This window comes from Elephas maximus, chromosome 15 (genome assembly GCF_024166365.1).
Source record: "Elephas maximus indicus isolate mEleMax1 chromosome 15, mEleMax1 primary haplotype, whole genome shotgun sequence".
Classification (NCBI taxonomy): domain Eukaryota; kingdom Metazoa; phylum Chordata; class Mammalia; order Proboscidea; family Elephantidae; genus Elephas; species Elephas maximus.
In genome coordinates this window covers 76,644,858-76,658,468 of record NC_064833.1, presented here as the reverse complement: position 1 = coordinate 76,658,468, position 13,611 = coordinate 76,644,858, and the positions used below count along the sequence as shown (strand labels likewise).

The 13,611-nt window shown below is 40.2% G+C and overlaps 1 protein-coding gene across 2 annotated transcripts in view; it reads left to right on the top strand.

Moving 5' to 3' along the window:
• DNAJC5B (DnaJ heat shock protein family (Hsp40) member C5 beta) overlaps positions 1-4,490 on the top strand; it is a 156,865-nt gene extending 152,375 nt beyond the window's left edge. For both annotated transcript variants that reach the window (XM_049854120.1, XM_049854121.1), the window contains one exon: positions 4,044-4,490. In XM_049854120.1, the coding sequence (XP_049710077.1) occupies positions 4,044-4,138 (95 nt within the window). In that variant the 3' untranslated portion in view covers positions 4,139-4,490. The remainder of the gene's footprint in view (positions 1-4,043) is intronic.
• Positions 4,491-13,611: the final 9,121 nt, after the last annotated feature.

Below are 13,611 nucleotides of genomic sequence, written 5' to 3'. Positions count from 1 at the left end.
GTCTCCTTTGATTTCCTTCATGAGAGATTTGTAGTTTTCCGCATCAGGCTGTTTTGTTAAATGTACACCTAAGTATCTCTCTTTTTTTTTAGGTATTATAAATGGTATTGGTTTTTAATTTCAGTTTCCAATTGTTCATTGCAAGTATCTACAATTGATTTTTGTGTGTTGACCTGGTATCTTGTGTCCTTGCTAAATTCACACATTAGTTTGGAGTTTTCGTAGACTCCTTGGAATTTTATCTGTAGACAATCACATTGTCTGAGAATTGGGAAGGTTTTATTTCTTTTTTTGAATCTGTATTCCTTTTATTTCTTTCTTGCCTTATTGACTGGCAAGGACATCCAGCACTTGGTTTATACTGCTCTGCTGTCACCATCACCTTGAAATGCTTAATACTTTTTGAACAAAGGATACCACATTTTCACTTGGTGCTGGGCTGTGCAAATTATGTAGCTGGTACTGCTAGGGTTTTTCACTGTATGGGTTGTGTCTTAGTGCTGTTGTAACACAAATACCACAAGTGGGTGGCTTTAAAGAACAGAAATTTATCTTCTCACAATCTTTGAGGCTAGAAGTCTGAATTCAGGGCAACGACTCTAGTGGGAGGGTATCTCTTTCTGTATTGACCATGGTGAAAGATCCTTACCTCCTTCAGCTTCTGTAGCCCTGGAGTTCCTCAGTTCCTTGGTGATCTTCACCTGACATCTATCTTCTTTAGCACCCCCCTCCGTTTATCTGCCCTTCCTCTATGTCTACGCTGCTTTTTTTTTATCTGAAAAGTGATTAGTTTTAAGACACATCCTGCACTGATATGTCTTTGTTAACATAACAAAGAAAACCCTATTCCCAAATGGGATTATATCTACAGGTACGGGGGTTAAGATTCCAATGCATATTTTGGGGGGGGGGCACAATTCAATCCATAACAGGGTATAAATACTGAATTTCAAACTTAGTGATTTTTTGCCAGTAAAAAAATTTTCTTTAAAAAAATTATTATGTACCTTCACATTTATATTTTTTTAATCTATATTAGATACGAATTTTTTAAAGAGCAAAGGGGCCAGTACTTACTGGCAGGGGGTAGGACAAAATGCCTTCCCAAAATTCTGCCTTTAGGGAAGGGAGAAGGGAAAAGCAATTGGGATGGAATAGGGGAGGTGGAAAAGAGTCAGTGGAGACACAGCCATACTAATTATCCACCTAAATGCTATGATGCAGATTATAATGTGCTTGGAGATTTGGCCAGTATATGAAGATAACAATTGGAAATTTATTTTTCATATGAGTATTGATTTAAAAGAAGTATGGTTTTATTTATGGTTAGCATTTTTCTCTTCTACAGAATCCAGGAATGCCAAGATACAAAGTACATTAAAGCTAATATGAGGCAATCTTCTCTTGTAAATGGATTCCCGTCTCTGTCTCAAGATAAAAATATATGCCCAATGGGATCCTAGGAATCACAATCCCATTGTTCACAACTCCATTGTTTTTATGAATCAGTCCAGATCGAATGGAAGAGAACTTGAAAGGAATCCCTTGAAAGGAATGTCTCCCCAATTTTTTTGTCTTAGAAAATTTGAAGCTAGAAAGATAAAAGTAATGGATGCCTGGTTATGTCCCCTACTTTCAAATGTTCACAAATTAGCAGTTCCACCATATGAAATTTTAAGTGTGTATTTAAAAGAAGGGTGGAGTGTCATGGATTGAATTGTGACCCCCAAAAATATGTGTCAACTTGATTAGGCCATGATTCCAAGTATTGTTTGGTTGTCCACCATTTTGTGATTGATAGAATTTTCCTGTATGTTGTAAATCCTAATCTTTGCCTGTGGTTAATAAGGCAAGATTGGATTATGTTGAAGAGGATTAGGGTGGGATGTAACACCCTTGCTCAAGTCACATCCCTGATCCAATGTAAAGGGAGTTTCCCTGGGGTGTGGCCTGCACCACCTTTTATCTTACAAGAGATAAAAGGAAGGGGAGGTGAGCAGAGAGTGGGGACCTCATACCAACAAGAAGCACCAGGAGCAGAGTGTGTCCTTTGGTGACCTGGGGCCCCTGAACCTGAGAAGCTGTTCGACCAGGGGAAGATTGATGACAAAGACCTTCCTCCAGAGCTGACAGAGAGAGAAAGCTTTCTCCTGGAGCTAATGCCCTGAACTGGGACTCATAGCCTACTAGACTGTGAGAGAATACATTTCTATTTGTTAAAGCCACCCACATGTGGTATTTCTCTTATAACAGCTCTAGATGACTAAGACAGTAATGGATACCAGGTTATGTCCCCTACTTTCAAATGTTAACAAATTAGCAGTTCCACCATGTGAAATTTTGAGTGATGTATTTAAAGCAAGATTATTTAGATATTATACTCCCTTCCTGGCTAAAGATCACAAGGAAATCAGAGTTCTGCAAAGAGCACTTTATAGACGATCTTGAGAGAGAACCCCATCCCCTGGGCCTCTGTGTGTGTGTGGTGGGGGGAGGTGTGTGTGTGTGTGTGTGTGAGACAGTGTAACAAGGTAGATGGCAATAGCCCAACAGGGAACTAGTTAATTCTGAACATCCTGGCAAAACAAAAAAATACAAAAGCTAAATTTAGTTTGTTTCTCCTAAGCAGAATTGCAGTGAACTGAAATCCAACCAAAACTCTCAGTAAACCTTAAGAAATCTTGTGGAGTCATGATTTTTCTTTTTTTTTTTGGAGGAAAGGAGAATAAAGTATCTAAAGGAGAATATTTTATAGTATTGACCTTGTATCTAAAAATGTGAGATTCGGTGCAAAGAAAAATCTGTTGATGGCTTAACTGCTCTTGCTACTCACCTGGATAAAACCCAAATAAATTTACAACCACTGAGCTGATGAGGCCATATGGTTTGTAATTAGACTCTTGCTCTTGGCCAACATATTGAGACATTTATTATATTTGCTGTTGAGCATTCATCACATCTTACTGCCCATGAAAAAGTCATAAGAAAGAGATTAAATTTGTCCTTCCTTTTTTCAGAATTCCCTACACAATCTTTTTCCTGTCCCTCCCTCAAACAAAAGGGAGCAACTTCTAGAAATAGTTCATGGAAAATATTGCCTGCAACTGGTCCAAAAGCCTTTTCTTTTTGTTCATATGACGGTGTCAACCATCATTAAGGCGCTGGGCCAGGGTGGCAGGACAGGTAAGCTAGCTCAGAATGCTGGCCAAAAGCTGTTCAGAGTGGACCCGAGGTTTCTTTGTTTTGGCTGCCAAGATTCAGTGAGCAAAGTTACCAGACTGGTAACTTGCCCATTAAACTAATACCAAGTTTTAACTTTTAACTGTAAACATTCGTCTCTTAATGTAAACATTTCTTGAGTACTTAATATTTGTCTGACACTGTTTTAGGAGCTAGAGAAAAGAAAGACATGGTTCTATCTTGGACCTTACAGTCTTGTAGGACAGATAAGGAGACAAATATTAAACACTATATGGAAGGAGCCCTGGTGGTGCAATGGTTAAGCGCTCAGCTGCTAACCAAAAGATTGGTGATTCGAACCCACACGGTGGCTCCACAGGAGAAAGACCTGGTGATGTGCTCCTGTGAACATTATAACCTAGAAGACCCTGCGGGGCAGCTCTACTTCGTCACGTGAGTCGGAATTGACTTGGTGATGCCAACTACAAGGATGGTCTACATGAAAGGTGCCCCCGGGGTTGTGCAGCGCACAGCCTGCACAGGTATATGTGGTGGCCCTGGTTCCATACAGACAAGATGGGGAAAACTAATACTCAATTCACCAGGCCCAGCAAGTACCTTCAAAGTGAAAGCTGAGCTCGGTGCCTCAGCATTATTATTCTATAACCGATAGAACTTGAATGCAGAATAAAGACACCATCTTCTCCCTTTTAAAGTTCCTAAAGAAGTAGGCATCCTCAATATCTTACCAACTGAATTGATTTGCCACTCATTATTTCAACAAAAATACCTACCGCTTGTCCCATGAAATGAAATGTAACGTAATGAAAGAGTGTTTATTGCTTTGCTTTGTTTATTTTTAGACGTGGACTTCCCAGTTGTTCTCCAGCCTACAAATGCAAATGAGAAAACACAGCTAATCAGAGAAGGACCTCGAAGTTACTGCACAGACTCTTGATATTGAGCCCACTGAGCATTCAGAGTATCTCCTCTTGGTTCAGCCATGTCTCCAGGGGGAGGTCGAGGGGCAAGAAATGCTGTGAGCTTTTCCACGTTTGTATCTTATTTTTAGGTGAGGGAAAGATGATTGCTACACAATTTTCCTAGTAAGCAGAGTCTCTGTTGAAGTAGAATTCTTAAGAAACACATTCAACTATGATGAATAAAGGCCCAAAGAGTTGTTTTATGCTGCTTGCATGGTGGCATTGGACAGGCTTTATAAGCATGCCCTTTTTGAGAACCAGACCTCACTCATGCACCACAGACTAAAATACTACTCCAGAACAGAAGCCACTTTCATCTGTTTAACTAAATGCCATATTCACATCTATCCCAAAGATCATTAGCAAAATACACATGAGAATTTAGGAGTTTTTTTTTTTTTTTTTTTTCAAGGAGCTTTTCCTCTGGCAATATTCGATTTGGCTACAGAAATATTCCAAGAAGCAGAGAGACATAGTTTAAAAAGACAAATCACATTATTTCAAAGTGTGTTTTTGAAAGGTTAGAAATTGGCATTTACTGAAAACTGACAAGTAAAGCCAGGCAGTAACAGGTTTTTTGTGTACTTTTGGATTGGCTTAAAAAAAAAAAAAAAAACCCCAATCTTCAACCTGGGTAAGTCTTATAAATGACTCAGAAAATCATTCTGAGCCTGACTCAGCCCCAGACAGTGTGTTGACCGTAAGTAAATACAACTGATCTAGATTAGCCAGGCTAAGGAAAAGAAACACATGCGGTAAAAGGTAGAATTCCAAATTTAAAAGTCACTTTACGTGTTTTATTCACCTCATTTTTGGCGGAATTGATCGGAAAGTGCTCAGCTCTGTACATGCTGGCCAATTTAAGCTCAGAGGTCATCTCCACATTTGCTCATTTGATCCTTATATTCATCGTTCGGAAGAAGTGTATGCTATTTCTAAAATAGTCCAGCAGCAAAAGTGTTTTTTTCAAGATCTTTCTTAGTTCTCTACATAAGATTGCATTTTTCAAGATCTTGTTATGTTTTTATATAATATTGCATGTTATGCCATTTTTTCTTTGTGTCTTATTTCCCCCACCAAAGTACAGTCAATTGCTGCTAAATGTATGTTGTAAGTGAGAATTGATGTTATAGCCCTGACAGATCTGAAGTCATTAAAACTCTGCTCTAACTCTTGAGTAACTGAGTTAATTTTTTTTTAATTGACATAATCAAGTAGAAAGAGAATCGGGTTGGAAATTAAGATAGCTTGTTCTAATCTAAGCTCACACTAACCCTGTGACCAAGTGAGATCAGAATAAGATGCTGAATCTATGACTGTTTTCATATATGTCCTGGCTACCATCTCGGTTGTCGTAAGGACCAGATGAGACAGCTGAGGGGAGAGAACTCTGAAAAGCCAAGTGTTCAGAGGTTTCACGTGAATTTGAACATGTTTTTACACACAAATAGAAAGTGACTTCTTATGCATATAAATTATCTCACCCATGAGACCTACGAAGAAACCCAGTACTAACAGCTCCAGCGACCAGCCTGTACTCAATACCCTGCATCTAACAAACATGCACACTCACCTATTTGGAACAAACAATAGCATAAACAGCCCTGTCTGGATAATTTGAACCACATTTCCTTTCTCTGATTTCTCTAAGCAAAAAGTTAGGCCTATTTTTGAATGTTGTTAGGTGCGGTCGAGTTGGTTCCGACTCATAGCGACCCTATGCACAACAGAACGAAACACTGCCTGGTCCTGCGCCATCCTTACAATCATTGTTATGCTTGAGCTCATTGTTGCAGCCACTGTGTCAATCCACCTCGTTGAGGGTCTTCTTTTTTTCCGCTGACTCTGTACTCTGCCAAGCATGATGTCCTTCTCCAGGGACTGATCCCTCCTGACAACATCTCCAAAGTATGTAAGATGCAGCCTCCCCACCCTTGCTTCTTAGGAGCATTCTGGTTGTACTTCTTCCAAGACAGATCCGTTCGTTCTTTTGGCAGTCGATGGTATGTTCAATATTCTTCGCCAACACCACAATTCAAAGGCGTCAATTCTTCTTTGGTCTTCCTTATTCATTGTCCAGCTTTCACATGTCTGTCAGTTTGTCTTACTACGGGGGCTTGCATGTTGCTGTGATGCTGGAGGCTATGCCACCGGTATTCAGATACCAGCAGGGTCGCCCATGGAGGACAGATTTCAGCTGAGCTTCCAGACTACGACAGACTAGGAAGAGGACCCGGCAGTCTACTTCTGAAAAGCATTAGCCAGTGAAAACCTTATGAATAGCAGCGGAACATTTTTGAATAGCAACCTATAAATTGCAAAGCTTACCTTCTCCTTCTCTCCCAGGCCTCATTTTTCTTTTTCACCCGCAAGTATTTGCTTCCACATCCAGCTTGCCCAGGGAGCTGGTACAAGAGTGGTTAAGATAAGAACAGGGCATGGATCGGAAACAGATGGTACAGTCAAATCCCTAGAGGAGTTCTGGTCAGCGTTCCCCAGAAAGGGCTAGTTTCTAGTTATAATGATGTATAGTGAGTGCAAGCACCTGAATGCATGTGAGCAATGGACTGAATTCTGCAGAATGACCCTTAGCTATATAGAAAAAAGGATAGACTCTTCATCTGAAGAGGGGCTACTTAAGCAACTCGTGGAGGCCAATGGGAGCTGCCATCTGGAGCCACCTGCAGTGATTCTGTTTCTATAAGCATCTTAGCAGAGGATGTGCTAGCCATGGACCTCAGCATGGTCCCAGTTCATGCAGAGTCAAATGAACTCCCCCACTGTAGTGACTCCTACCTAATCTGGCCCCAAGACAACCAAAGTGGGTAGATCTCCTACATGATTTTGTAGGTCATCCTTTTATTTTCTTGCTGTTTTATATTGGAATATAATTGTACATATATATCTTTAACAAAGTACACATCTTAATTCTTTGAGAATAAATGACATTCTATGTCTATATTTCAAATTGTATGTGGGCTAAAACCAACAAGCCTTCAAAAACATTTGACATGGCTAATCTGGAAGTGTAAAGTCCCTGGGTAAGGCAAATGGATTGCACTCAACTACTAACCTAAAGGTTGGCCATTTGAACCCCCCCAGTGGCACCATGAAAGAAAGGTCTGGTGACCTGCTTCTGTAAAGATTACAGTCAAGTAAACCCTATGGAGCAGTTTTACTCTGTAACACATGGGGTCTCCATGAGTTGGGATTGACTTGAAGTCAACAGGTATATACTGGTAGCCTGGAAGTACACTCACCTGGTAATAAACCACCTCAGTCTCTGGCCTACAGAGAGGGTTCCAATTAAGGTTACCTGAAGGTAGGCACAATACTGGCCCCCTCAGATGTGCATGTAAACCTTGGTGGTGTAATGGTTAAGAGCTACAGCTGCTCACCAAAAGACTGGCAGTTTGATTCCACCAGGCTCTCCCTGGAAACTCTATGGGGCAGTTCTACTCTGTCCTATAGGTGTCACTATGAGTCTGGACTGAATTGATGGCAATTTTTTTTTTTTTTTTTAAGATGTGCATGTCCTGATCTCCAGAACCTGTGAATTTATGACCTTTCAAGGAAAAAAGAGTTTTGCAGATGTGATTAAGCTAAGGATTTTGATATGGGGAGATTATCCTTGTGGCCCAATCTAATCATAAGAATTCTTAAAAGTGAAAAACTATTCAGGGCTATGAAGAGAGGTAGATGTGACTACTAAAGAAATATGGTCAGAGAGATAAAATCGAAGAGCAGAAAACGGTCAGAGAGATGCTTTGAAGTTGGAGGAATGGGGCCACAGGCCAAGAAGTGCAGGTGGCATCTAGACACTGGAAAAGACAAGGAAATGGATTCTTCCTAGAGCCTCCACAAGGGAACACAGCCCTGACAACACCTTGATTTTAGTCGAGTGAGATCCGTGGCTGAGTTCTAACTTCCAGAACTGTAAGGTAATAATTTCTGTTGTTTTAAAACACAAAGTTGGTGGTAATCTATTACAGCAGCAATAGGAAAATAATGCAGTTTCCATAAGTAAATAGATCCTGGATAATATCTCAGGATGCAGAGATTTTAGGCAAGAGATGCCAAAACTGATCCCACTGCCTGCTCTAAAAGGGATGGGTGCACATTGCCCTGATGAATGCCCAATTATCCTGGGAATGCCACGGGTCCCTCCTGCCCCATCTCTTCTCTCCATGATTCTCAGTCCTCCATCTCCTTTCCTGTCCTTCTTTCCCCAACTTACACCTTTCTTCCATTTGAGCCTCCGTTCTCTGTTTTGGTCTCCTGCTCTCTCTGCTCACCATTGTCGACTCTCTATCTTCGACGTTTACTGGTCTTTTAGATAAACTGACTACTGTGAACCTACCCCATGGTGCGGAAGGGAGAGGTGGCGAACAGTTTGAGTAACAATATTCTTAAAAGAATCCACCCCCCCAGCCCCCGCCACCAACTTTAAACACAAATAATTTCAATACTAACAGGCAAACGGGGAACAAAAGTATTCTTCAGGCAATTCTGAGTGCATCGATAAATAGAAATAATTTACAATGAACTCCTGCATTCATTACTTAAATGCATGGCAGGGTACTTTATTTAGACATTAAAAAATTTGAGGAGAAGGGGCCCCACCTGCAGGGAGGCCTGTAGACTGAAGAAGGATTTGGGAGGTTTTTTTTTTGGCAGGGGGCGCTCCCCAGAGTAGCACAGGTTGTGCCCTGGCACAAAAATTAAGTCATTGCTCAATATCCGTAACAAGAGATTTCCGTGCCTACATCTGGCCCTTCAAAGGATTCACACAGGCAGGATTGGACCCTGAGACCTCAGCAGCAACTATGATGGTGCAAGGTGATGGGTTTGGAACTTCCTTGGAGGACCAGCATGAAAACTCTTCCAGCCCCCTTATAACCTCGGGAAGGGGGAGGGAGCCTCAAAACCTGGCCCAGGTGAAGTTAGGCTGCACCTCTGATCAGTTAGGTGAATTTAGAACATACAATGTATTTAGAGCATGAAGAGACTTCCTCCAGGTCTTTCCTCAAATGTTGCTTCTCTGAGAAGCCTTCCAGGCCACCTGCCTAGAACTGTAATGCCCCTACCAGCTCTGACGTCCTGTCCCCCTTCTCTACTTTTTCTCCTTAGCACCTTTCACTAATATACATATTATCTCGATTATTGTCGGTCTCCCACACCATGAGGCAAGGTTTTTTTTGGCTATTTTAGTTTCCTGCTATGTTCTCAGTGCTTAAAGCAGTGCCAAACATATGATAGAAGATGGTCAGGGAATGTTTGTCAAATGAATCCGTGTTTAACTTGTACTGTGGAATAGAGAAATTCCTACCTGATAGAAGTGCAAAAGCCACTAAACGCCTTCCTTTATACAGAGGCTCAGCATATTAATTTTTTTGCATATTAATATTTGACATGAAATACTCCTGAAATGCAAACAACGTGATGGGAAAGAAATGCCCATTGTCGCACCGCTCCTAGCTTGGAACTCAACTGAGTCCCTGACCTGATTACAAGGTTGTCTTTTTTAAACATTTCAGCAGTCTGTTCTGCTCTCACCCCTCATCTATATGAAGGTGAATGTCCATTTCCAGGGCACTAGCCCTTCTCCACATAGAGAACAACCTTTATTCAAGAAACACAAGCCCTCCTCTCCAGAAACCTCTGTTTTTTCAGCCTGCAGCCTTCCTAAGCATCTAAACACATTCAACCTTCACAAATTCAGATTAAGTCCTGTGGTATAACTAGGTCCCATAAAACAAAGCCATTTCCAAGTTGTAGATGTCTCAAATTAGCAGTGATTTCCTGAACTACATTTTAAGAGTCAGAGATTACATCTGTATTTCTCATGGTGCTAAAACTAAGCAAAAAAACTAAGCAGGAAACTAATAAATACCTGTTGATGAACTGATGAATTCTCATGACATATGCCAATTCTGAGAAAAACTTTTCTCCCGAAGGACACCTAAACATGCTTACTGCCAAATGAAAAGGTAAGTGAGGTACAACTTTCTGGAATTTTCATGCTGTTCTAGGGCTGTCCCTAAGAAGCAAATCAAAATTCCTAGGATCCGTATTAGGACAGCTGTTGACACATTCTGCTCATTGCTGGGCTGCCAACTGAGCTTTCTCAGACCATCAGCTTCTCCAATGCTGACAGAACCTGCCAGGCCCATCCTCATTCCTCGGCCAGAAAGAAGGGAGCCTGGCCAGGGTTTTCTCTTTTACTTTTGAGCTAATCTGCTGTGGTACCCAAATATCTGCACTCCTGAGATGTTGTCCAGATTCGTCTTGTCTTCTCAGATGGTTTTCATCTACAATACACTTTGTTTTCTGGTGACAAAGAATTGGAAAGAATTTTGTAGTACAGATTTTCACTTTGGGAATAACGCTCCAACATTTTCTTAAATGTTTCAGAATGTAGCTATTCTATCTGGACATGCATACATTAACTAGTTATTAAACTGGCACTTTTTAAGATTATTATAATTGTAGAAAGCAATTTTAGTGCTAATCGAGAATTAAAATTAATAAAAGCCATTAAGCAATGAAAAAAAGTATATTGACTAACTTATCTGCTTAACGGTTTTATATAAAATGACTTCATTTTAAAATTTTACTTTATTTGATGTGAAATTTATCTCTTTAAATCAATGTATAACATTTTGCATACTGTAAAATAAAATTTTTAGCTACCAAGACCTAAAAGGTACATGGTATTCTGAGGAAGAGGGTGAAGTTCTTATAGAAGACACGATTTATTTCCGTTTATCTTCTGCGTTTCTTAGCTGTCTTTCTTACCTCTTCCCACCACATCTACACCTCAAAATAAAGGATCTGAAATGAGGAGGGAACTGTTGGCTTTTAGGAACACAGGTGTTTTTGTGTTTCAAAAAGATAATTCATTCTTTCATAAATTATAAAAAAATCTATTAAATGAATAATAATAACCAATAGTGCTTTATGTTCACTCACTTAACCCTTGTAACATCCCATGAGACAAGCACTACCATCAGCGCCATTCCACATTTCTCAGCCTAAGAAATTAAAACACAGAGAGGCTAAGTAACATGGCCATGATCACCTGTTAGTAAGAGGTGGAGCAGGCTGGCCCTGGAGTCCATGATATTAACAGCTTGCCCTATGTATTACCTCTCTGTGAATAATCTAAGTCAATGATATTTTATTTTCAACCACATTTGCCCTTGAAAACTAACACCCCCCACCTTCCTACTCCCTGCCCAGCTCCTTCCTGGAGTTTTCTTATTTTTAAGAGAATACTCCTGTTATTTCCTTTATTACCTTTCTCTTTCAACTTCACATTGTAGCTTAAGTCCCAGTGACTTCCTCAAGAGCAAATCCAACGATTTTCTTTGCTTCCTTCTCATCTTCCTTTTTCTCCAACTCTCCACAGCACTTCCTTACCTGGGAAGCCTTGTGAGGACTCATGTGACTACTTCTCTTACCCAACTAACAAACAGCTGCAACACTAATCAAGTGAGTGAAAAGCTGAATTTAAAACAATAAAAATTTTTCTGAATTGACTCTAGAGTTATTGTTGTGGTGCCGTTGAGTCGGTCAACATAGTGACACTATGCACAACAGAACGAAACCCTGCACGCTCCTGAGCCATCCTCATTACTGTTGCTATGTTTGAGCCCATTGTTGCAGCCACTGTGTCAACCCATTTCCTTGAAGGTCTTCTTCTTTTTCGCAGGCCCTCTAATTATCAAGCATGATATGCTTCTCCCTCCTGATAACATGTCCAAAGTACATGAGATGAAGTCTCACTCACCAAGGAGCACTCTGGCTGTACTTCTTCCAAGACAGAGCTGTTTGTACTTCTGTTAGTCATTGGTATATACAATATTGTCAACACCATACTTCAAAGGCATCAATTCTTCTTTGGTCTTCTTTATTTATTATCCAGTTTTCGCATGCATATGAGGCGACTGAAAATATCATGGCTTGGGGGAGGCACATCTTAGTCCTCAAAGTGACATCTTTGCTTTTCAACACTTTAAACAGGTCTTTTGAAACAGATTTGCCCAATGAAATACGTTGTTTGATATCTTGACTGCTGCTTCAATGGGCGTTGATTGTGGATCCAAGTAAAACAAAATCCTTGACAACTTCAAAATTTTCTGCTTTTATCACGATGCTGCTTATTGGTCCTGTTGTGAGGATTTTTATTTTCTTTATGTTGAGGTGTAATCCATACTGAAAACTATAGTCTTTGATCTTCACCAGTAAGTGCTTCACGTTCTCTTCAATTTCAGCAAGCAAGGTTGTGTCAGCTGAATATTGCAGGTTGTTAATGAGTCTTCCTCCAGTCCCAATGCTGACTTCTTCTTCATATAGTCCAGGTTCTCAGATTATTAGCTCGGCATACAGATTGAGCAATTATGGTGAAAGGATACAACCCTGATGCATACCTTTCCTGATTTTGAACCATATAGTATCTCCTTGTTCTGTTTGAATGACTGCCTCTTGGCCTATGTACAGGTTCCACAGGAGCATAGTTAAGTGTTCTGGAATTCCCATTCTTTGAAATGTTATCCACAATTTGTTATGATCCACACAGTCGAATGCCTTTGCATAGTCAATAAAACACAGGTAAACATCTTTCTGGTATTCTCTGCTTTCAGCCAAGATCCATTTGACACCAGCAGTGATATCTCCTGTTCCATGTCCTCTTCTGAATCCAGTTTGAATTTCTGGCAGTTCCCTGTTTATGTACTGTTGCGACCATTTTTGAATTATTTTCAGCAAAATTTTACTTGCATGTGATATTGATACTGTTTGATAATTTCAGCATTCTGTTGGATCATCTGTCTTTGAATGGGCACAAATATGAATGTCTTTCAGTCAGTTGGCCAAGTAGCGATCTTCCAAATTTCCTGGCATAGACAAGCGAGCACTTCCAGCATTGCATACATTTGTTGAAATGTATCAGTTGGTGTTGTGTCAATTCCTGGAGCCTTGTTTTTTTGCCAGTGCCTTCAGTGCAGCTTGCACTTCTTCCTTCAATACCATTCGCTGCTTCTTGATCATATGCTACCTCCTGAAATGGTTGAACGTAGACCAATTCTTTTTAGTACGGTGACTCTGTGTATTCATTTCATCTTCTTTTAATGTTTCCTGCATCATTCTGTATGTTGTCCATTGAAGTCCTTCAGAATTACAACTTAAGGCTTGAATTCTTTCTTCAGTTCTTTCAGCTTGAGAAATGCCAAGTGTGTTCTTCCCTTCCGATTTTCTAACTTCAGGTCTTTGCACGTTTCATTATAACACTTTACTTTGTCTTCTCCAGATGCCCTTTGATATCTTTTGTTCAGCTCTTTTACTTCATCATTTCTCCCATTCTTTTTAGCTACTTGACCTTCAACAGCAAGTTTCAAAGTCTCTTCTGACATCCATTTTGGTCTTTTCTTCCTTTCTTGTCTTTTTA